At 31.6% G+C, this 25,373-nt stretch overlaps 2 protein-coding genes across 3 annotated transcripts; both read left to right on the top strand.

Moving 5' to 3' along the window:
* The first annotated feature begins 1,511 nt into the window (after window positions 1-1,511).
* LOC142610877 (agamous-like MADS-box protein AGL18) lies at window positions 1,512-7,021 on the top strand. 2 transcript variants are annotated; one of them, XM_075782846.1, is made up of 8 exons: window positions 1,512-1,742; window positions 3,856-3,937; window positions 4,044-4,105; window positions 4,424-4,523; window positions 5,172-5,213; window positions 5,984-6,025; window positions 6,115-6,257; window positions 6,669-7,021. In XM_075782846.1, the coding sequence occupies exons 1-8, from the start codon at window positions 1,561-1,563 to the stop codon at window positions 6,754-6,756; spliced, it is 741 nt and encodes a 246-aa protein (XP_075638961.1). In that variant the 5' UTR covers window positions 1,512-1,560; the 3' UTR covers window positions 6,757-7,021. The 2 variants fall into 2 exon arrangements, with proteins under 2 accessions (XP_075638961.1, XP_075638962.1); XM_075782847.1 differs by having other exon boundaries at window positions 4,047-4,105.
* A 4,707-nt stretch (window positions 7,022-11,728) lies between these two features.
* On the top strand, window positions 11,729-13,564 carry LOC142609536 (protein MIZU-KUSSEI 1). Its single transcript, XM_075781138.1, has one exon. It carries the CDS (start codon window positions 12,507-12,509, stop codon window positions 13,317-13,319), a length of 813 nt encoding a protein of 270 aa, XP_075637253.1. The 5' UTR covers window positions 11,729-12,506; the 3' UTR covers window positions 13,320-13,564.
* The last annotated feature ends 11,809 nt before the right edge of the window (window positions 13,565-25,373 follow it).

Consider the following 25,373-nt stretch of genomic DNA (forward strand, 5'->3'; position numbering starts at 1 on the left):
ATCTTTTCTGAGTCCAACTCTAGTGTCACGGATTTCATAGAATCACATCGGATCAATATCTGACATAACAAGACCAATGAAAATAGAGGATGCAGCATTAGTTTCAAAATTTCCTTTAAAAGATAATTTTTGTTTTCATAATGAGCTAAAAAATTATTTCTTTTACCACTAATTTTTTTTATAACTTTTATTTAAATAATGTTTTTTGTGTTTACCATCTCGTTATGTGTTAAAAAATTATAAGCCTAGCACCTTTGATATGGGTTTTTTTTTAGTGTTTTATGTTGTACTATTTTAACACAATTGATGTAAATGCTCTAACAAATTGAAGTTATAATTTAAAGTTTTAAAAATGTTAAACTTTAAACCTCAATCCACAAAAACTACAAGCACAACGCAATTTCACTTAAATAGACTAAAATTTAATTTGTTACTTTAAAATCTAATTATTGAATTTTTTATTTTTAAAGTTATAGAGTTTAATTTGTTAAACCTATAAAATAAGGTTTAGAATAAAATTTCATTAAAAAAAATCAAACTTTTAAAGAGTCATTTTTAAGACACAACAAAATCTTACAAAATTTTCATAACAAGTTCAAAGTGTCAACACACCAACAATGACAATAATAAAGAAAAGATGATTTTTTTTATAAAAAAATTCATAAGTTAAAAAAATAGACCTTATAATTTTGAAGTATAAAGTAACAAATTAAAGTTTAGAATTTTAAGTTTTTGAAATGGTAAAAAATTAAACCTCAATCTACATTAACTACAAGTACAACACAATAGCACTTAAATGGATTGAGTTTTAATTTATTACTTTTGAAATCTCATTACTAAATTTATTACTTTCAAAACCATAGGATTCAAATTGTTTGTTTGTTAATTTTTATAGCTATGATAGAATTTTAGATTTATAGGGTTTGCTATATGATAATGGCTTTTTATTTTGAGTCAAGACACTAATTGATTTTTAGTATAATAGTTATCTCTTACCATTCTAGAATAGAATACTCTACTAATTGAGTAAACTAAAACCCACGAGGTTTAATTAGTTAAACCTATAGATTAGGGTTTAAAAAAGAAGTTTCTAATAATAATATAAAAAAGGATAAAAATCACTTAAAAGTAGTTTTTTTTTCTTCTAAAAAAATTCTAAAAAAAAGTAGTATTTTTTTAATGGAAAATTACAGTTATTAGTGAATAATCCTAATCACAAAAAGAGACCCTATTTGATTAGACTTCATTGTACCCCCCAAACACTTTCTAAAGAAAAAGTTCCAAAAGTGGGAAAAACCCACTCTTCAAGCAATAGGCAATTCCATTTTTGGATATTTGCCCCATATAGTATACCATCTGTCACCTTTCTATTTTGTATTCTAATTTTGGTCACACTTTCCTTCGTTAGACCTGCCCAAGAATCCCACCCTATTCAAATAACACAGCTTTATTATATATATTAGTCTTCTTTTCCTTCTGTTCTCTCTCAAATCATTTTTATCTGGTTGTTTCAGTGTTTGGAGGTCAAGAAAAAACACAAAAATCTCAAAGAGAAACATAATGGGTAGAGGGAAAATTGAGATAAAGAAGATAGAGAATCTGAACAGCCGTCAGGTCACGTTTTCAAAACGGCGTAGTGGGTTGCTCAAGAAGGCCAAAGAACTCTCGGTTTTATGTGATGCTGAGGTTGCAGTCATAATTTTCTCTAGCACAGGGAAACTCTATGAATTTTCCAACACTAGGTACGTACGTGTTCTTTCTTTCTCTTTGTTTTTGATGACTAATTGTTTATTTTCTTCTTGTTTGGCTTTTCAATCTTTGCTTTTCTTTTTCCAATATTTCAACAATTTTTGTTTTTTGAGATTAAAGTTTAATTGTTATTGCTTCTCTAAGCTAATATTTAAAATTTCTATGAAACGCATTAAAATCTCATAAACCGATAGTGTGGTTGATTAAATTCAAGAATTCCGGGTTTTAGTCCGGATTAAAGTTTTGACTTTTTAATGATGATGGGAATTGTAAAACATGATCAAAGATTGTGTTTTTTTTTTTTTTTTTTGAGTTTGAGTCCATGAATGCCAGGCAACATTGGATGAGTCTTTTCTGTTCGCCGGCAATCTTACGGCACAAGTCAATAACTTAAAAAGAAAGTAGTCTCTGATTTGAGCTAGTTGACCTTTTAGTCTCTAGCCCACAAAAAATAAAAAATAAAAAAAACTTTACCTTGTTGACAAGCGAGTAAAACTGAATATATTAGTAAATTACTAAAATAAAATATAACTGACAGGTTGTTACTTGGTATATTATCACTGAAAATAAAAATTAATTAATGGGAAAATCTAAAAGTAGCAATCTCTGGTATGAGAATATTTTCAGAATAACTGATTTAAGTGCAGAACTTAGTTTGATAAAATAAGAAATTTCATAAAAAGAAACCTATTTTTGTGTCTACAATGTCTTTGCTTTTCACAACTCGTTTTGTCTCATGCCTAAATATCACATATAAGAGAGGGTCTTTAGGAAAAATTAGAAATCCTCTTTTAGAACTTATCAAAAAGAATCCCTCTTTTAGTAAAAGATGGTAATTTTAATTTAATTTTTTTACGCAATTATCTTCTGTTTTAGTAATTTTAATTTAATTTTTACACAATTATCTACTGTTTTAGTAAGAGGATATTCATTAGGATTAGCAAATACGAGTTTCTATAATTATTTTTTTGGGTCGTGAATAGGCCCAAGTAGGCCCAGACACCATGTTGTGGTTTAGGTTGTCTTTTGATTATGTGGGCTAGCCCCTGTAAACTTAGGGCTCCATTAATAATGGGAATATATGTCAAAATAAGATTACTAAGATTATGGCAAAAGATTATTAGGATGATTAACTTCAGTTTTAAGAGGAAAAATTATTATTATTATAATATATTTTTATAAATGAAATTGGAAGCTTAATTTATTAAAAAAAAAAAGTTACAATGAATCATGTTAGCAATTATGAAAAAGATTATGTCCCTAGAATTATTGATGTATAAAAGAGTATCACGCTCATTAAAAAAAAAATCATGATTTTCATCAAAGAATGGGGTCTCTTCTGCCTTGAAATTTCAACGATATATGATATGTTTGAGCTCTTAACCAAAGAATTAGGAGGTGGCTTAAAGATTGTACAAAGTATTTATATAAATGGTTAAGGTATTTGGTATGTCGAGCATATGTAATGCCCCTCTCACAATAGGGTAAGTCATATACTTATAGGGTCTACCCCATATGAGGGGAGCATTACTTATGCTTGATACATATGATACTTTTTCCCAAAGTGTCTTTTCCCTTAAGATTTTGGTGTTGACCATAGTTGCCCCTTCATATTATTCACTACGATTTATATTGTTATCTCAGGGTCACATGCACCACTGGTGTGTAATGAACCCAGCTGAGTGGGAGTTAGTAAACTCTACAAATGTAACTTCTAGTAAAATAGCTGCAAGATTGCAAGAAAAGCATTAAATTAGTTGCAAAATTGCAAGTGAATTAGTTAGTAGGTTATTTGGATTTGTTCATGACTTGTATCAATACTTGTAAGTTGAGGCAATTTAATTATTGAAGAACCAAGGATTTATTTTTTTACTTATTTTTTCAAATTCTCTCTTCTCTGTTTATCTTCTTCGTGAAGAGTGGGTACCTTGATTCAGTCAATTTCCCATTCATTCTCTTTAATTTCCCCACCCCTTCCCATTTATTTACCTTAGAGCTTAGCAAGTTCTGGTTCATTACATAGTGTAGGACTAATTCTATCAAAATGAATTATATAATATAAGTGATAAATATTTCTTATGAATGCCCTTTTTCTCATTCATGCAGCATGGAACACACCCTGTCAAGATACAGCAGGGGCTTGGAAATGGATTATCCACAACATTCTTCAGATGACCTTGCAGTAGAGGTTTGTTACATTATTGTAGTTGTTACATTTGGTCAAGTTCTATGATATGTTTATTCCATGGACTTGATTATATTCACATGTATACATTGTTCTATTAATTAAACAGCAGGCGCAAGACGATGTGAATGCATTGAAGAATGAATTGGCAAAGCTACGTGTGGCATACTTGTAAGTCATTTGGATTATTGTTTTCTTTTTCATCTGCTAAAATCAAACACCTTGGCCATTAATGGAATTGCTCCAATAGCTATAGGAAAAAAAAACAGAAAGAAAGAAAAGAAAAGAAATTTGACACACACACACACACGGCCACACATTTTTACCAATTCCTCAGAATTGGTTATATTGGTTATTTGCATGGATTGAGGGGACCAAACCAATAAAGTTCTTTTGTATTATGAGTGCCAATAAAGTTCCTTGTAAACTATCCTCTTGGATTTATTTTTTACTTTAATTCCTATTCTTATGTACTTTGTAATTTTAAAGGCGAATGCTGGGTAAGGACTTGGAGGACTTGAGCTTGAAAGAGCTGCAGATCCTAGAGGATCAAATGAGTGAAGGGATATTAGCTGTGAAGGACAAGAAGGTGCTCAATAGATATTTGCATCTCTGTACACACACACACACATACCTTTTCTACTTTTGCTGTATGGATGTTCAAAATGAAACTGCAACTGTTTCTTATATGGTTGACACGAATGTTTATATTCTTTTATGTTAGACCAAGGCTAATGCTGCTGTGATAATTAAAGGTTTTCTTTTCATGGTAAAAAGGCTTAGGTGAAAGCAACCAAATTGATAATATTACTTTAATCTAAAAATTGTCGAACAAACTTGGTTTTTGTGGGTCATATTACTCATAATGGAAGATTTGGATTTCAGGAAAAAGTTAATCCTTTTCTTTTCTTTCTTATTTTCAGTCCAAACGTTACAGTAGTAAAAACTAAAATTTTCTAACAGCTTGGCCAATACAAACGGTTTTTTTTTTGGGCAAGAAAGTGCAAACTGGAAGTTTTAGAGACCAAAACTGTGGAAATTTCTACCAACTTCTAAGAAAAATCTGCATTGTTTTACATGTATACATAGAAAATCTACTTTCTTTCATATAGGCAACCACCCAAATTGTAATTAGTCCCTCAATTATTAGCAAAATGGCAGCCATTTTTCAATTTAATAAAGCTTGGTGATTATGTGGCTTCTACAATAAGTCTCAATTTCAATTTTAATATTGCAGGAGGAAGTTCTTTTGGAGCAACTTAAGAAGTCCAAAATACAGGTATACTAAGTATTCTCTTTAACTTTCTTCGATCTTTTGGTTGCTTTTATGAACGAGCTGATTAGGATCAATAAAAAAAGGGTCACAACAGTTAGAAAGTATTTCTTTTTGCAAAAGGTTGTTTATGATTGACCCTTTGAGTTATAAAACAGAAAGTTTTCACCTATTAACTTGGTAGGTCACTAACACTACATGGTCCAACCAGCAAAGGCCCAGAAAGAGGGTGCCTTTGAAAGTTTCCCTTTGTTCAGTTTGTTGTGAAAAAGTAAAAAAGTTTTATAAACTCTTTATAAGATCTTTTTTTTTTGGTTATTTCATATATCAATCTGGAGATTTATTATTTAAAATCATTCTTTTGGTGTTTGAGAACTCAATTGGGATTTTGGAATAGAAATTAGCATAGATTCTGTATTGGTTCCACCTAAGCACACTTAAAGTTTGCTCCCATGTGGTGATGGTGAACATATAGGCTCAACTGAAATCACATAAAAGAAAATATGGAATTCTGGTTTGAAATAATTTGACCAAAGTTGGAAACTTGAAATTTTTTTAAAGAAGGGCATAACATTTACTAGGGAATTAGTAATTAAATGATATCTTCTGCTGAAGTGTCCATGGTTGTATTATCATAGAAAGCAAGAAACAGACTCAGGCTAATGAAAATAGTAGTGTAGAACCCAATGAGCATGCTTCATTGGATTACCATTCCATTTCCAAATAAATAACTTTGGTATGTCTTTTATCTTCTTTTTGGCTTTATTTACCTTCAGGAACAAAAGGCCCTGCTAGAGAATGAGGCTCTGCGCAAACAAGTGAGATCAAAACCATTTCCTCTATACAATAATTTTTGCACACAACAAAAACCTGTTGCCTTAATTTTTCTTGTTCAAATCATAAACAGCTTGATGAAATACGGCGAACTTGCAAGTCACCTTTCCTCGAATTCAACCCTTTGGAGAAGAAGTTTTTACTCTCAGGTTCAAAAGCTGTTTCTACCTCTGCATCTGAGGAAAACGAACATTCAGACACTTCTTTGCATTTGGGGTATGCCTCAATTTTGCTTGAGCTCAGTTATTCCTAGCATTCTCGGATGTCTCTTATCAATTGTCAGTCCAATGTTTTCCTATTTTCTTGGATATGAAGTAAGGACAGGTAAGTTTTATCCTAATATAAAAACTGTCAAGAAAATGGGAAAAGTTTCATTATGCGCTTTGTTCTCAACTTTTGTTGGTACTGACACTTCCATCAGACTCATGTTAGTGAGCTATGTAGAAAAACTGCAATGTGACTTGATTGAAAAAAGAATATTGATGCAAGTCACCGAGAATGTCAAGTCTAATAAATATTAACAGCTTTAATCAAATCTAGAAATATTTTTAATCAAAATTCAATGTAAAATTGGTTCTGACTCTTAATTTGATCTTTACTTATTTTTCTTTGACATTTGTTTCTCAGATTGTCCACAGAAGTTCATCGCAAGAGAAAATCACAGAAGATCGATCACACATGCAATGATTCAGGGAGTCAAGTGGCCTCGGAGTGATATATTTGCTGTCTTGCAGTTAGAAGCTTTATCTAGTTAGTTTCAGCTATAAAATAGTTAATTTTCTTCTTTGACATATTGGGGTAGATGTCTTGAACTAAATTGAGGTGTTTTTAGATTTCTGTAAATGCTAAGGTTAAGAAGGCATTTCAACAAAATTTTCAGTTCATTTGATGCGCTAGAGTGGTAATGCAAAATGCAGATTGCCCTGATATAATGTGGGAAACTGAAAGATTAATTTAAAAAAAAAAAAATTTGCCTTGAATTTTGATATGAAAAATGATAAAGCTCTTTCTACCTGTGTGCTGAAACAATACTTATGTAAAAGAAGCCCCTTTTAGTATTATGTATATCTATTTAATAAGTGGACAAACAAGGAAGATTATAACAGGTGGAAACAAAACCACCTTCTTTTTGTATCTCCAATTCTCCATCTCTAAGAAAGTGATCAGAATTCATTTGTAAATCATCTGAGGATGATTTTCTTCCCAAAAGGAAAAGAATATGAAAATGAATTTACTGGACTTTTTGTAATATAACTTGAATATGCATGCACTAATTTTCTTTGAAGTTGCCTACATTTTCTTAACAGCTTCTATATTATTCTGTGATTTCTTTGCTGTGGCTAATTGAAAAATGTTGTGAATAAAATTGTGTCCTAGCATGGTAAATTGTGACGAGAGTAAAATCATTTTCACATTCGTTCACCATTGGTGTCATTTTTATTATGTACCACTATTATAGATCATGTCAATAGTTTTGTTTCAAAAAAAGATGCAGCTTAATTGCTCAATGATATTTTCAATGTACATTTCCCATGTAAAAGTGACACTCAAGCCAGCAAACCTGCCATATCACTGAGATATGCAGTTTCAGCCATTTGTATTGACAGTATTCAAAGTTCTCTGCATTCTCTAGTCAGGAATTTGGATATACTTCTATAGCTATTTGCCTCCAACATAATGTTACATCTTAATTTCTAATTTAAGAGTATGATACCAACAATGACTTTTTTTTTTGGGAACAAATATGATACTAGAGATCCTTCACAAAAATTTAAAAGATTCCCAATTGGACTGATTCAGAGCTATTGGAAGAGGAATGACCCATTGATAGAGATGTTCTTAATAAAACACAAACCAATTGTAGGTGCCATAGACATTTATTCATTTCAACATAAATAGGATTTATCTTTTCTGTGCTTTCGATAATTAAAGGAGTAAAGGACAGCATTTAAAAAAAAAATAGTATATGGAAAGATTATTTTAACTCATTAATATAGGATTATTCAAATGATTATTTGTGTACTTTGTTTTTGAGAGAGACAATTTGTGTACTTTAATGTATTAGATAATTTATTTCTCTAATAATTATATATATCGTTCAAAAGATTTAATAGATCATGTTACATGTGCAAATTAAAATATATGTGTGAGTAGTTATTTCATCTAGTAGTCACATTCTACATTAATTACATAGAAAAATTTCTATCCCCATCAGAAACAAAATATATCTTACTTATATAAAGTATGATATACATATATTAGACACATGAAAATGAAAGGAAAAAAAAAATTGCTGATTGCTAGTGGTGCTTACTTTGCCCACGTGGCACAGTGTATGATGAATTTTCAGAACTCAAAATGGTTAGGCTACCAAAATATGATTGGTCATGGGACAAAGCATGCCCAGTTCGGAACCGGCCCTAATTGATATTAATTTAAATAGAAATGATGATTAATTATAAAAAGGCATAGAGATTAAAAAAATAAAGTATTGTTTGGCTTTCCAAATGGATGGGGACATAGTGGCCTCTCACTCTCACACAAAACATAATTTTGTATTGACCTTCATCATCATGCTCGTCACCCTCGTGTCACCTCTCATATCCCCACTTCAAAGGATGGTCTCCTCACGCACCTTTTGGCTGCCAAAGCTAAATCAACATTATTTATTTATTTATTGGTGCATTTTGAATCTTCATATATGTCATTGTAATTTTTTTTCCCAGTGGATTACAAGTTGGTAAACATGAATGTAGCTTTAACCATTCGAGGTTCTGTAGTTTTGGTTAACTCAATTGATAAAGTCTCTAATAATTGAATTAGAAATTTAAGATTCAATTTTTGCCTACATAAAAAATTGATTAGTGTCTTGATTTGATGATAAAAAACACAATCATCATAAGCAGACGTCATAAGTTGTAAAACTCTATAATAAAAAAAAAAAAAAATTAAAGACTTTTTCTGTGAAAGATTTGATCATATTGTAGACATACATAAGAATATTTTGGATGAGGATTTAAGCTAAATTTTTTTTACTAAAGATCTTGGACTTGAAATTTGAGCAAGTTTAGACTTAGATTAGTCTAAAATTATTTCACGTGATATTGCACTTTTACCAATTTAAAACCCTTTTTCTCTTCTTATCAAAAAAAAAAAAGAAAAAAAAGAACCCTTTTTCTCTGTATTATTGTGCTTCTAAAATGTTGGTTCAAGTTGAGGGTCTATGATGCCTTTTCATTTATGATCTAAAGATTTCTAGCATAAGTTCAAACAAACTGATTAGCTGGTCGGAGATCAGTACAACTCCGGTAAATACAACTCTTAAGGGTTTGTCACATAATCATTAGTGTATCTTTCTTCCCATTTTAGTATAAAATTATGGATCATATTTTGTTTATATTAGAATTAAAATTAGGAAAATACTAACAGATGCCCTTAAAGTATTGATTAACAATCCATTTAAAGAAAGTTTTTATGGGAAAAGAAAAAAATTTAATGTTTTGATAGCTTTTTTCATTTCCTATAAATAAAAGTTGTATTAAAACTTTCTTAAAATAGGTTTTTAACCATTGTCCTTAGAGCACTCGTTAGCATGACCCAATGAATTATGGTTAAGTAATTATTTTTTAAAAGTTTTAGTTTTTGAAAGAATTGATAATTTGTCTTGATATCAGAGCATGTTAAAATAAATTCAAACCTTGTCTCAATTCTACCAATTTAAAACCTTTTTTCTCTTTATTATTGTGCTTCCAAAATGTTGGTTCAAGTTGAGGGTCTATGATGCTTTTTCATTTATGATCTAAAGATTTCTAGCGTAAGTTCAAACAAATTGATTAACTGGTCGGAGAATACAACTCCGGTAAATACAACTCTTGAGGGTTTGTCACATAATCATTGGTGTCTCTTTCTTCCCATTTTAGTATAAAATTATGGATTATATTTTGTTTATTTTAGAATTATGGTTAAGTGATTATTTTAAAATTTTAAGTTTTTGGAAGAATTGATAATTTGTCTTGATATTAGAGCATGTGAAAATAAGTTCAAACCTTGTCTCAATTCTACCTCTTATTATTTATATTTTTAAAAACAAACAAAACAAAACCCTGTTAAGCCTAATTTATTAAAGAGAAGTTTGGACTCATAAGTAAAAGAGAGTAATAGAATTATGATTAAATGATTAAATTCAAAATTTTCAATAAGTACGTTTTGGAAGAAGTGGTATTTTATGAGTTTCATCCCACTAAAAAATTAGCATCAATTTTACTTAAAGAAAGCATAAATTTTGCTTAAAGAAATCACAAAATAGTCCAATAGCATGTGAGGCTTAAGGACAATCCTTTCACACTAACAATGACGTGGGACTCTACCATGGTAGGTATTTGACTATTTATCCATCCATCGTGTTGGCAAACTTCATATAATAAGAACCCTTGATGTGAGTGACGATAGGCAATTGGAAAAAGCCGAGAGAAATTATTTTAGAAGATTCTGCCCTTTCATAAGGGCAAACTTTCTTCACCAATGAGCTAATTTGTGACTTGTCCCTAACTCCCAATTGGGAGTTTTGGACTTAGCGCATAGCCGAGTACATGCTTATGATTGTCAAAGCATATTGGTTATGTGAGTAGTTAAAGGATATATTGAGATCTTTTTATAATTTTTAGGATAAATCATTAACCCCACTGTGAAAGTTATTAAATTTTTTATCATTCATGATTAAATTAATAATTAATTATGTTATTAATACTAAAATTTGAATTGATTTATGGGTTCTAATTATCTCAATTTGGTAAAATATTTTGACATTAATAACCAATTGATATTTTTTTATTTTGATTTTCATTTAAAATATTAATGACTCAACGAGATCTAAACCAGTATATATTTATTCAATAATAAAACTTTAAAATTTTATGAAGTTCTTTATCAAATTACCATTTGAGCTTAAGAAAATCGTAATCAAGCCGCAGGGTTAAGTTGTTTGGTGACTTTTGTTTGTTCAAAGCCTGTAAGGAAAATAAGCCTTCTGAATAAATTACTTATTACTTCTGCATCATGTTGCAACCACTTCAATATTCTTTATGCTATCTAATCTAACGGTCAACACGGAATCATAAAATATATAATATGACCAAGAAATCTTACCGTGCGATCAAGAACAGATCATTGTGATATTACTTTCTATCAAAAAAATTAAAAAGATCATTGTGATATTAACAAAAAGCTGTGATAGTTACCCATTATACAGATAAGAGTCGTGTAATTGAAATTATGTTTTGAATACACGATTTTAACTTGAGTTTATAACTTAGCGCGTGCAATAATAATTAGCGGTGAATAAAATCATGTCAGTTTATTGATCAATCCCCTTGTATATACGTTCCAAATATCATGTATGATGATGAAGTGAATCGTAACCCTCGAATGCTCCAATTGATATAATAATATATGATGGAAAAGTTGTGAAGAAAGGAGCTTGGGATGGGATGAGATTGATATGATAGGAGACTTTGGATTTGGGCATTGACCAATGAAATTACTATATGCTAATGTTTAAAGTGGACCCACAAAATGGATGGTGGAGATGCATTAGTAGTGTGGTGAACGCAATAGTGAGCATATTGGTGGGTTTTGTAGGACCTATTAAAGCCTCCCCAAAGCACAATATAAATTGTCTAGCAAATTATCATCATCACCACAAGCCTCCATAGTCTCCCTTTATTTTGGCCACCTCCCAACACTATAATCACCTTGTCGGCCTCTTTATTCTCTCCTCTCGCACCCCACAAACCCCTCTCTAGATCTCCCTCGCTCACACGGCATTGCTCAATCAAAGTTTCCATTGGCTTTGTGTTTGGAAGCATATTACTCAACACAAAAACTTCTCTCTCTCTCTCTCCAAGTCAAGATTTTTCACTTCCTAATTTGTGCTTTAGAGGCATAATAGCAAACCAAAATTACTTTCTCCGAGCATAATTTGATCAAAGTTTTCACATCCTCAGTGTTTGGAAACATAAAACGCCTCAACAAAATCCATTCTTTCAATAATTCAATCAAGATTTTTCACTTCCATTGTGCTTTACAAGCAAAACGCCACCAAACCCACCTTTCTCTCTCTCTCCAAGTCAACATTTTTCACTTCCATTGTGCTTTACAAGCAAAACACCACCAAACCCATCTCCTCCTCCCCCCCTTCTTTCCAACTCAAGAGTTTGCACTTCCTTTGTGCTTTGAAAGCACAACACTAACAAATCCATCTCTCTCTCTCTTCCCACCATAAGTTTGTATTAGTACATAAAGCTCCCACTTCTACAGCATAATTCAATCAAAGTTTTCATTTCCTTTGTGTTTTATCAACACAACACACATCTCAATACAACCCACCTTTTCCACTTCCATTGTTCTATACACTCAAAAACACAACCAAACCCATCTCTCTCTCTCTCTCTCCTTCCTCTCTCTACCATGAAACAGCAAGAACTCACTCTCCAAAGAACCACAAGCACAGCCAGAAGCACCAGAAGAATCCTCCCTTCAAACTCAAGCCACGCTCGCTCCATCTCCGACGACAACAACACCACCAACATTTCTCAAAACCTCTTAATCCCAAAACCCTATTCCCCACTAGTTACCAACTCCCTCTCTTCCACCACAAAAACCAAAACCCTCTCTTCCTTCCTTCGCTCTCTCCTCAACTTCTTTTCCTTCCCTTCCGTCCTCCCTTCTTGCAAATGGCTTTCTTTCCCTACAAACCTGTCCTTCAACCCTTCCTCCGGCAGAAAAGTCACCGGAACCCTCTTCGGCCTTCGCCGAGGCCATGTCACCTTCGCTGTCCAGCTCGACCCTCGCTCTGAACCCCTTCTCCTCCTCGAGCTCGCCATGTCAACCTCTTCTCTCGTCAAAGAAATGTCCTCTGGTCTCGTCCGCATTGCTCTTGAATGTGACAAAGTTAATGTTACTGTTAATAATAGGAAGCTCTTCCAGGAACCAACGTGGACGATGTACTGTAATGGGAGGAAGTGCGGGTACGCGGTGTCGCGCGCGTGCGGGGAGTTCGACTGGCACGTGTTGAGCACAGTGCAGAGCGTGTCGGTCGGCGCCGGAGTGATTCCGGTGGTGGAGGACGCGAAGAAGAGCGGCGGATCGGAAGGGGAGTTGCTGTACATGAGAGCGAGGTTCGAGAGAGTGGTGGGGAGTCGTGACTCGGAGGCGTTTTACATGATGAACCCAGATGGGAATGGAGGGCCTGACCTTAGTATTTTTCTTCTCAGAATATGAATGGGGTATGAAGAATAGCTAGGCAAAAGTTGAAAGAGTAAACAACAAAAGAAAAGAAAAGTAAAAAAAAAAAAAAAAGAAAGGGAAAAAGTTATGTTAATGTTGTGATATGTAAGATTAGGAAATTGTAATGTGGAAAAGGAATGTTAATTTTAGTGACTTAATTTGTAATTTTGTATGGTGTAATTTTTTTTTTTAATGTATGTATTATCATGTGAATTTATCTTTGTTCTTAATTTTATTTTCGAATAGGCCTTATTACATATATAATTATATATACATGCATATAGAAGAAAATGTCAATAGTTTTATTAATTTTTTTTAAGTTAAGAATTAAGTATATTTTGTGAATTCTAGTTAGTTCAACCAGTAAAATATTTTATCATTGAATAAGAGATTTGTGGTTTAAATTTTTCCTATACTAAAAATAAATTAGTATCTTGATTGAGTAATTATATAATGAACTTCATAAATTAAAATTCTATCGTATTTATAAACAAAATTATATTTCTATTTTATACATACAACAAGAAGAAAATGTCATATAGTCTTATTAATCTTATTAATTTTCTTTGAGTTGATAATTATATTTTGTGAATTCTAGCTATTAAAATATTTGATCATCGATTAATATATTTGGAGTTCGAACTTTGCATATACAAAAAATTAATTAGTGCCTTGACTTAATGATAAAGAGTAATTATCTTAGAGCGAATTCTATAAACTAAAATTCGATTGTACTTATAAAAAATTATATTTTTATTATAAAAAAGTGTGGTTTAATTACAACTCATAACTAAATTGAATTTATTATTCCTATATTTTTTAGTACTTCTTTACAAGAACATATTATTTTGATTAAGGAAAAAGAAAGCATTACATCTACATATGCAATTTTTTTTTTCTCAATTTTTTCTTACAATTAGTGAGGTGGTAAAATTTTAATGGCAGATATCAAAATTGTGTCAACAGTGGGACATGTGAAAATCAATAACAAGTTACTACTTTATTAAGTTGTGATCAAATTTATAAAAAATGTTGTACATGTGCATGTGGCATTACTATAAAAAAATTACAATTATTTTTATTTTTATTTGAGAAACAATTACAATTATTATTAGTTTTAAAAAAACACTTACAAATTGATTTGATAATATTCTCTCAAAAAAAAAAAAACTAATTTGATAATAAATACGATTAGTTTTACTTAAATAACATATATGCTCTATTTATTTTGAAGTAAAATATTTTTCTATTTTCAAGTATTTGTTTGGATGTAAAATATAGTCAAAGTTGTATTTTTTTTTTCTAGTTTGACCAAAGTTTGTGCCTAGAAAATTGTAAAATATTTTACCAAAAAAATCAATTGTAAAACATTTTACAAAATTCTCACTCCCTCTCTTGATCCTTTCTCCATTTTCTTCTCAGTTCCTCTCTCCCTCTCTCACACTTCTTCTCTCCCTCTCTCAAACTCTCCCAAGCCAAACTAGTGAGACCAGCGACAGCACCCACCAGCAACAGACCATCGGTGGTGCCACACTCCCTACCAAATCCGATTTGGTTCTTTAGCTTTGAAATCACCCTTCAAGACCAAGATTGAAGTGATCAAAATCATTCATCGAGTAGTTCTCCAATCTCCACTTGCTCTAAGATTTTCAAGTTGAGTTTCTAGAGGTCAGATTGTGGCAGAGTTGTTTTTGGTGGGTCGGATTGCTGTGGATATGGTGAGTGGATGATTTTTGTGTTGATGGATTTTGGGTATGGTTTGCGTTTGTCGACGGTGGTAGAGGCGAGGTGATGGTGGCTTGGTGGACGGTGTGGGTGTTTGATGGATTTTAGGTATGGGTTTTGTTTGTCATGGTGGTGGGTTGACGATGGATTCATGGATGACTTGGATTGTTTGATGGGTTTCATGTGTAGCTTGGTGGGATGGATCTAATGATTGTTGCTGTTTTTTTCCTGAGTTGTGACTTTGGATTTACCGGTGATGCTTCAATAGCTCCAACTAGACAAAATTTTGCTTTGATTTGGTTGGATTTGCTCTGATCTAGTTGGACTTTGCAGTGATCTAGTGGGTTGTGGGATTGAAAATTTTTTACAAAGTGATTTCCTGAACATTTTTATGTATGCTACCAAACATTGTAAAATGAAAATATTTTACGGAAAATATTTTCAAAGTAAAATATTTTACATTTTAAAATATTTTTCATCGAAACAAACGGAACGATAATAAACACATGAATAGTAGTTTTCTTTGGATAAATTACGTATTTGGTCCTTATCCTTTATACTATATTTCAATTTGGTCTTTAACTTTTCAATTGTATTAATTTGGTTCCTAACATTTCAGTATTGTATCAATTTAATCTCTACCGTTATCTCTTATATTGAAATTATTTACATGACAAATGGATAAAATAAAAAAATTTAGTTTATTGTCATATTAACAGAAACTAATTTTTTTTATTTTGGCCGTTAGTTAGTCATGACAATAATTTTTATCTAAAAAATAATAATAGAGACTAAATTAACATGACATTGAAAGGTTAAAGAGTAAAAACCAAATTAATACAATTGAAAAGTTAGGAACTAAATTGAAATATAGTATAAAAGATAGGAATCAAATAAATAGTTTATCATATATTTTTTTTTTATGATTAATAACATATAGGATTCAAATCTTTACCTATCAATTATATATATACACACTTTAAGCAAGCACGGGGATTTTGATTGTAGAGAAAGAGGATCTTTTTTCTTTCCGTGAGTGCGTGCATTTTGGTTGTACCAAATTAAGCGAACATTTTCAAGACTGATGGGCACGCTTGTCATCTCATCTATCCCAAAAACCAGGATTAAGTTTAAGATTACCACGACTTGTTTTGCGGCGTTTTTTGGCAATATTTTTCTCTGCGTTCATTGGATGAGATTTCTGAAGATTGCTTAGTGAAACTTCTCTAAGGTCATGATCTCTTTTTTGATTATTTTAGTAGAATGAGGGCGTGACAGTCGAAGTAAAATGTAAAATTTGGAGTAACGTTGTGCTTATAAAAAGCTGCAAAAGTAAGATTACAACTTATGATAAGTTAAATTAAATGTTATAAGTTATAGTATGTAAGTGCATATTTCTCGTGCCACGCAGTAATCATTAAGGACGATATATTTTAAGGGCAACATTTAGCTCCTAGTTCTATTAAATCAAATTGAAGTATAGAAGTGAGGGAATTAAAAAATTAAACATGGCTTAAAGTGTGTTTTCTTTTAACCATTGAAGCTAGGTAATTGTTCCTTGCAATTTTTTATTTTTTTTTATTTCATTGGAAACATACATTTTCTAAGCTCTGATTGCTTAATTTGCAAATTGCAACCATTGGAACTATAGTTTTTCTAGATCTAGTCAAATAAATGATATTATAGCAGAATGGTTAAAATACAATCTGTTGGGTAAGCAATTTGCTAGAACCATAGTTTGGAGTAGATGGAATATCCGCATTTATAACTTAGGAATATAACTTGTACTGAGGATATTATTATAAGTGGCTCTAGAGCCACTGGTCCCATGGGATCTTATTGGATAGGGCCATTGGGGTCTCTACTAGCATCATTAATTTTAGATGCCATTTGGAGCCTTCGAAACAACGTGATACACAACGATGGCAAGGTGAATCTAATGACCACATTGATTAAATTAGAACAAAATTTTTATGAGCATGCATGTTATTGTCATGGACACAAGAATTTTTTTGAGCATGTAGTTGCTGCTGTAAAAATTGAGAAGGCAACCATCGTGTAGTAACTAAAGGCATGGGCTAGAATTATCGATATACTTTTGATCCCATTGGGTACGTAGTGTACATGTTTGCCAGTTTATTTACTTAAATGTGAAATAAAAAATGACTTTAACAAAGAATCGGACTTATTTCAAATAAGTGAATTATATCTTCTTCTTTTTCACTAGACTATGACAATTTTGGATCAATTTAGTTTTGTAAAACTATCAGATTACAGATTTATTCATTATATTTCATTTTCTCTTTAACTCATTCATCATTCATCCGAATCTTATACAAATCAGTCAAAAGTAACTTAATTTGACGGGTGATTATTATGGTGTGACCAACTGATCATATGTTCTTTCAAACGTTTAATGCCATTGTCTAAATAATCAAAGCACAAAAGAAAAATGATCCTACCAAATTTAAGTCCTATCAAATATAGTACATAAATGTCACTTTGATCTTATTAGATTCGTTCTTCGATCAATTGTATGTGACACTTTCAAATTGAAAGATTGTGAAATAGTTGCCTACGCCTCACATTGATCTTTCATTGAATGAATATATATGTGTGTGTGTGTGTGATACTGTGATATGGTGTCCTATTATAAGAAGCGTATATCGATGACTTTGAGGAAATAATCAAGTTAGCCCCTCATGCAACTTGGGCATTTGGTCCCCCCAGTGGACAATGTGATAATATATCACTAAGAAAGTGGCTCGACTAGTTGCCCAAACCAGAGAGAGCATTTGGTTAGTAAGAAAAGTAATTGGGTGTATAGGCCTAAAATCTTCCAGGATATGAGGAAAGTGCCACTAATATAGTGCATATCATTCGCTATTGTCGCACAGACAAGACACAAGTCCTTTCCTAGCTACATGGTGAATATTCGCCATTGAATTCTATGCTGATTGCAATAAGTTTGAAGATTCGGAATTAGTCAGGAAAGTGTGAGAAGTATGAGTACAATTGAAGGGAAAAAGAATTGAAATCCCAAAAATAAAAAGAAAATAAAATAATTGAAGAAAAAAGAAAGAAAGAAGAAGCACATGTTACTAGAAGCATGTCTTGCTATTTTAGAATTGTTGTCAATTTTAAGATAATATAAGAAGTGTTCAAAGTATACACAAACACATACATTCATACAAATACAACAATCCATATGTTTAGGTATTAACTTATTGATGAATTATTGACTTTCTTGGCTAAACTTAAAATAACATTTCCTTGATGTAGAAGCTTACAATTAATAATTCGACTTTAAAAGTACAAGCATTTGTGTCATACTGCTTGCTAAGAGATAACTACTACTCTCTCTCTCTCTCTCTCCGACGAAATAAGCAGCATATGATACAGAACAATCTAGTATATATATATATACACACACCCAGAACATATAACAACAAGAGTTGGTGAGTTTGATCAATACGATCACATTGCACAAGCATGCAGATCAAAGACATATGAACCGACAATCATGGTTGCACTAATATCAGCTAAAATTATGGTTGAGTAGCTAAAATCACTATTTCTTAGCTATTTAAGTTTTTGGGATAATTAATAATATATCATGATACTAAAACAAAATTTTATCCCTGTTTCCACTTTCCACTCTAATTATGGTTTAAGATGTTAAAAATCCCACATTTTGAATTCACTTTTTAAGGGGCTAATCAATATTAATCTGGATAGATATTACGCTCCAATGTGAACTAATATTTAACTTTTAAGACCAACTGGATTAACACAAAGAATGCAAATATTTTAATGTGCTTCAATGTGAACGGATATTAACTAGTAGGACCTACTATATTAACACAGATGCAAACATTACAGTGAATTAGAGGGAAAAAAATAACAAGATATATAGTTTCACATAATTGTACATGAGGGTGTCCTTTTCTCTCTATTATATTTTTTCCTATTTTGAAGGATTGAAGCTATATATATATATACACACACTATGCATTTGTCCTTTTGATGAATGGCATCAAGCCAGATTGCAGGGAGTACTTTTGGGGTAGTTATTGGGTACTTTCGAAGTACTATAAATGCGTACTCACTCCTTTCACATAACTGTAAGTTCTACCAATTAAATTTATGGTAGAACCCACAATTTATGTGAGAGAGAAGAATATACATTTATGGTACTCTCAGAATATTCAATAATTTTCCGTACTTTTGAGAGCATTTTTCAGTTTTGGTTTTAAATTATTTAATATTGTAAGATGGTATTAGAGCACTTATTAATTATTATCATCATATGACTCATGAACTTGATTGTAGTCACATGACCACTAGTAACAATAGCAACCAAAGGTCTAGTAGATATATAGCACTAGAGAAGAATAAATCAGATGAGAGTATGAGTATGAGACACGAAATTGAAGAAACCATGGCTTAATTAGAACCCCACCTAACACGCAAGACAAAAATGCCCTAAAAACAAGCTTACGATTTGTCCTCTATATTTTCCTTGGTCTTCACCTTATTGGTTATAAGCACAATTCATGGCCTGCAGGAAACGCAAATTCAGGCTGGAGGAGCGGTTGTGCCCCCTTGTCCTTCAACAATATGAAAAATTTTCTTTGCTTGATTCCTTAGAGAAAAATAAAATAAAAAGGCTTATGATGTATGATTTTGTTTATCACTTTTATTTGTTTCCTGTTTTTATTGGGTGATTAGACAATCTATTGAACAAATTTCAGATATTGGATTTGATAATACAGTATGGACAAAATTTAGGTACAAAATTAGTTATAGTTTAAGGTTACAGCCTTACTCAATATCATTAACATTATTACATATTTTAAAAATCTAATCGTTAGATTGCATATTTTGTACGCTCTTAATACACGTCAAATGTTGCGTTAATCAGATATTATTTACTATATAATCTATAAGATTATATCTAATGCATAATTTTAAATTATAAAAACTTGCAATTTAAATAATTTATTGATAACATAGTTATTGATCTTTAATTTTCTAGAAATTTTGCAAATATGGAAGATATAAAAAGAAACTGTAAGCCATTGGTGGATTTGTCAAAATTCACTTCTAATAAAAAGATATGGACAAAATTTAGCTACAAAATTAGTTGTAACCTTACTCAATATCATTAATATTACTACATATTTTGAAAATTTAACTGTTGAATTACGTGCTCTTTACCCTCTTAATGCTCTTAATACACATGTCAAATTTTGTGTTAATAAAATATTATTTATTATAAGATTTATTTTGATTTAAGATTATATTTTATATATAATTTAATTTGTAATTTAAATAATTTATTGATAATATAGCTATTGATCTTTAATTTTTTAAAAATTTTGCAATCATGGAGAATATAAGAAGAAAATGTAATCTAATAATGGATTTGTCAAAATTCACCTCTAATAAAAAGATACTGAGTAAGGTTATAGTCTTATACTACAATTAATTTTATTGCTAAGATATAAGTATGAAAGTATCAAAGTCAGTTTTTCCCCGAGAAACATGGCCACAAGTTTGCTATCCACAATTATTGACAATAAAATTACGTACTTATTATTATTATTATTATTTTAGTAAACATTATTAAGTACCTCAAAAATGGGAATAGTCAGGAAATTATAAAATATACTTAGGTTGCAATGAAATTTAAGGACTTGGAATAAAGAAATTTTGACTTTGTCCACAATATAGTTGAATGGATTTTGAATTTTAATTACAAATGAAGTTTGAAACTACAAGAATATTGTTTGCCAAATACCCTGTAATTTTTATACGTGCTTTAATTGATTTTTGATGAACTTAAGAAGTTAAGATAAAATTCCCAATTTCTTCCTTGACTTTCTTAAGGCTATAATTATATAGCAACAAACTTGGGATTTGGGAATAGTTGGGAACCAATTAGTTAAGTAAACAAATTCTAAAATTCTTCAAGTTATCTCTACTTTTTTTTTCTAAAGATACAATAAGATTGAACTTATGATGTCTACTCTATATAATAATTGTTTTATTTTTTGTGTAGGTGAGATTTGAACTCAAATTCTTTATTTGGTACAACAAACTTTACTAATTGAGCTAAATGAAACCCTATAGTTTAATTTTTTTAAAAGGGTGATTGTAAATTAATGGAACACTGTACAATGAAAAAAGAAATCATATGTTTGAAAATTAGTATTAATTAATAAACATATTTGGCATTCAATTATTAGAAAGAATAGCTTAAAAAATTAAACAAGGAATAATTTGTACTGTAATATACCAACTCTCGTTCATTTGATGTTTTCATTGATCTGGTTAAATTTCATGACAATAAGAATCATAAGGAATAATTCTCTTATATAAATTAAAAAAAAAAAAAAAAAACCATAGAGATGCATGCATGTAACTTGCCTGCATAGACAGTGCATCGATCCTTGTTGGCAATGGCACTGCACAAATGGAAAATGAAAACTAACATGGTCTTCTTTTTCACCAAGAATAATGACAATAAGATGTTGTATATGTATAAGTTCCCAAAAAAAAAAAAAAAACACTAAACAAGTGACAAAGAAAGCATAAGAGCACATGGAAAAGGAAATCTTGGTCATGGTTAGAGTAGCATATATTATTATTAATCCAAGAAAGATACGCGCTGCAATGCTGTGTGGCTTGTGATTTGTGAAGAAAAAAGAACTAAAAGAAAATCATAGAGAATGTAACAATGCCAATAAAAGTGCAAGACTGCAAGGAAAAGAAAGAAAATGAGTTCGATAAGATATTTGAAGAGAATATACATTGTCGGCCCAAGACAGTTGATTGATATTTCTTCAATCTCTATAGTCTATACAGCTAACCTAATACATAAACATATAGTTTTTTAAAGCTTTATACACCTGTCTTGATCAATGGCCTCCGAAAAAAATAACTTGTGTTAAGAATTTGTGTTAGAATCTCATACAATCATCTGTATAGCGATCATGCATGTCTCGTTAAAGTAATAATAGTTAAATGATTAAATTAATATAGTACGTTTTTATGATAATTGGTAATTTATACTTTGTATCATTTGGCTTCCCTTTGAGCATGGAGAATGCTTCCAATCTATGCCCTAGGTTAGGCATACACATGCTAAATAGGTATCATCTCCTAATCCAATCCTCAAGAGACATGACCCAATTTATCAAGTCCATCTCTACATGACATTGCATGGTGTAAGTGTCTAGATAATTAGGAAAATTGTGAAAATACTGCTTAAATAAGTTTCAATTGCCAAAGATAACTTGTTATGATAAAATGTCCTACCCAACTCAAAAGCCTAGTAATTAATACAATATAATGTTAATATAAGTTTCAGTTAATTCAATTGGTAAAGTCTAAAAACTTTTTATATAAAAAAATTGTGTTAATATTATAAAATATAGGTCCATATTATTAGACACAATCTAATGAATCAATTGTTACAATTGACGTTGATGGAACAATAAAGCTACAGCACAATAAAAGCCAAACATTTGCCAAATGAACTGCTTGCATCAATCACTGTGACTATGAGATGGGTCATTGGTCATTTTGGGACATGGATCACTCTAAATATTGACATCAAACCTTTACGGTATTTTTTATTATCTTCCTGCTTGTTAACTCTTGACTTTTTTAATTTTTTTTTTAATTATAGAGCTTCAACATACGGCGTCAACTTTTGATGGTTGTGATCTTTATTATTAGATCAAGACACTAATTGATTTTAATGTAAATGAGAATTGAACTTCAGATCTTTTCAATTATATAAATTTTTACTAGCTGAGTAACTGAAACCACAATTATGTCTTGAATTTGATTCCAATGCTTGCTCAAAAACCATAATTAGAATGGCCCATCACTTTTCCCAGCAGGCTACATATCTTTTTGGCGTAAATGCACTTTTAATTCCTATATTTTGGCATTTTTTTATTTTAGTCCCTACATTTTAATTTTACCACTTTTAGTCCCTAATTCAATTAACGTGTTCCATTTTGGTCATTTTCGTCAGTCAACCGATGGAAATTGCTGAGGTGGCAGCTGGAAGAATTAAAATATTATAAAAATGCCACATCACCTTAACACATCAGCATATAAATTAAAAAAATTTAATTTATTAATTTTAACTAAATAATAAAAATTAAAAACTAAAATTCATGTATTAAGATTGTTCTCATTTTACAGCATGTTCTTCATCTTCTTCCCAAATCAAACCCAGCAACCAAGAACTCAAACACATCACAAGAACACAAACCAGTCACCCCAAGAACTCATACCCAGATCACTAGGACACAAATGAAAAGAAGAAGAAAAAACCCAAATTCAACACCTCGGAGATCATCAAACCCAACGAATCAACACCGAATTCTCAGCAAATCAAACCTATAAACCCAGGTAACAAACCCAGATTAAACCCATATCAAGAAACCAATCATAACAAACCCAGATCAACACATTCAAACCCAGATCCCACCACCAATGACTGACACAATCAAGCCACCACCACCCCACCGATCAGTCAACAAACCCAAACCAAGACGGTGATCGAGATCGGCGAGCTCCATTGTGGCCAAGACCGGGACGAAGGCCGAGACTGGCGAGCTCCATTGTGGCCAAGATGGAGGCCGAGATCAGGACGAAGGCCAAGATCGAGACCAAGACGGAGGCCGAGATAGAGACCAAGACGTAGGCCGAGATCGAGACTAGGACGGACTTCATGTTCTTCTTTCCTTAGAGCACGAACTTCATGTTCTTCCCTAGCAAACAAACCAAATTCCAGCAAGCCATAAACTCAGAAATTTTCTTGGGAAACAAACACAAAAAACCCAAAAAATTTAGCTTAAAAAAATCATAAATCTCAAAGCCTCCATTTTTTCAAACCCTAGCAAAATCATCAAATCCCAAAGCCACAAAGCACCAAATCAATCCAAACATACATCCAACCCAAACAAAAAATCTCAAACACTCAAACCCAAAAATACCCAGCCACCACCATCATTCGATCAATCCCACCACCACCACCACCCAATCAAACCATCAAGAGAGAGAGAGAGAGAGAGAGAGAGAGAATCGGGTTTGGAGTGAGAGAAAGTTAGAGATTAAGAGAAAAAGAACCCATTGTGTTTAGCTCTCTTCTGGGTTTGTTTTGAATTGGGATATGTGCTTGTAGTGAAGCCTTTAGTGCATTGAAGCTGAACTCTGGTCTCTTGGTGGCATATTTAAGTGTTTTTGGTTTCTGGGTTTTCTTGGTTTTGACTTTTGTGAGTTGCAAGCAAAGCAGAAAGCCAAAAGCTTTTTTGTGAGTTGGGACTTGAAGCTATAATGTTGAGGTTTATAGTTTGGTGAAGTTTTTTGTTTTGTACCATGGAGCTGTGTGTTCAAAGTTGGAATCTTTGGGGGTTGTGGGTGAGAATTGTAAGGTGTGAATGAGGCTTACTGTGCTTTGTAGTGGATACGGTTTGGGTTGAAGATTCCGAAGTGGGTTTGGGTTTCTGGGTTTGTGTTACTGTAAAAGATGAATATGATCTAAATTTATGTTGTTTTTAATGAGAATGAGAATGAGACACGGATGAGAGAGAGAGAGAGAGAAGAGAATGAGAAAATTTGAGAGAGTGAGACACGAATGAGAGAGAGAGAGAGAAGAAAAACACCAGAGAGAGTTTTTTTATCTTAATTTTAGTGATTTTTTATTTTATTTCTGTTTTTTATTTAATTAAAATTGACAAATTATTTTAAAAAAAAATAGATGCTGATATGACATTTTTAATAATATTTTAATATTTCCGGTTGTCAACTCAGTTATTTTCGTCAGTTAACTGACGAAAATGACCAAAATGAAATGCGTAAATTGGTTTAAGGACTAAAAGTGATAAAAATAAAATGTAGGAATTAAAATGAAAAAACGTCAAAATGTAATGACTAAAAGTGCATTTACGTTTATCTTTTTTTTTTTGAGAAGCCTAATGGATTAAAGGGTTACGTCACTCTTCACTCTTATGAAAATCAAAAGGCCGTAGAGGGATTTCCTAAGTAAGAAGAAAAAAGGAAGGAGCAGATCAAACCATCGACGGTGTCTTATTAGGGCTCAGGGGCTGTGAAAGAAGATTGAAATCAGCCCAATTAAGAAATTGCGGGCTACCGCAACGGGTTTAGCCTGTAGTATCAAATGGACCTCAAGGTGACAAAGTTTGGGCCTCTTGAACTACTTTTTCTTTGTTAATTTAATTTCAAGGAGAAAAGTAAATGCGGTGTTGCAGGTGTGTATCCCAAGTCCCAACCCACCTC

The sequence above is a fragment of the Castanea sativa genome, chromosome 9 (genome assembly GCF_040712315.1).
Source record: "Castanea sativa cultivar Marrone di Chiusa Pesio chromosome 9, ASM4071231v1".
NCBI classification, from domain to species: Eukaryota; Viridiplantae; Streptophyta; class Magnoliopsida; order Fagales; family Fagaceae; genus Castanea; species Castanea sativa.

What these genes read in the sequence shown, in the direction of transcription:
- LOC142610877 (XM_075782846.1), top strand. Translation starts at nt 1,561, where the DNA reads ATGGGTAGAGGGAAAATTGAGATAAAGAAGATAGAGAATCTGAACAGC. An exon ending in TAGCTGTGAAGGACAAGAAG is followed by an intron (nt 4,524 to 5,171) that starts GTGCTCAATAGA and finishes TTAATATTGCAG; the next exon opens with GAGGAAGTTCTTTTGGAGCA. An exon ending in ATGAGGCTCTGCGCAAACAA is followed by an intron (nt 6,026 to 6,114) that starts GTGAGATCAAAA and finishes AATCATAAACAG; the next exon opens with CTTGATGAAATACGGCGAAC.
- LOC142609536 (XM_075781138.1), top strand. Translation starts at nt 12,507, where the DNA reads ATGAAACAGCAAGAACTCACTCTCCAAAGAACCACAAGCACAGCCAGA.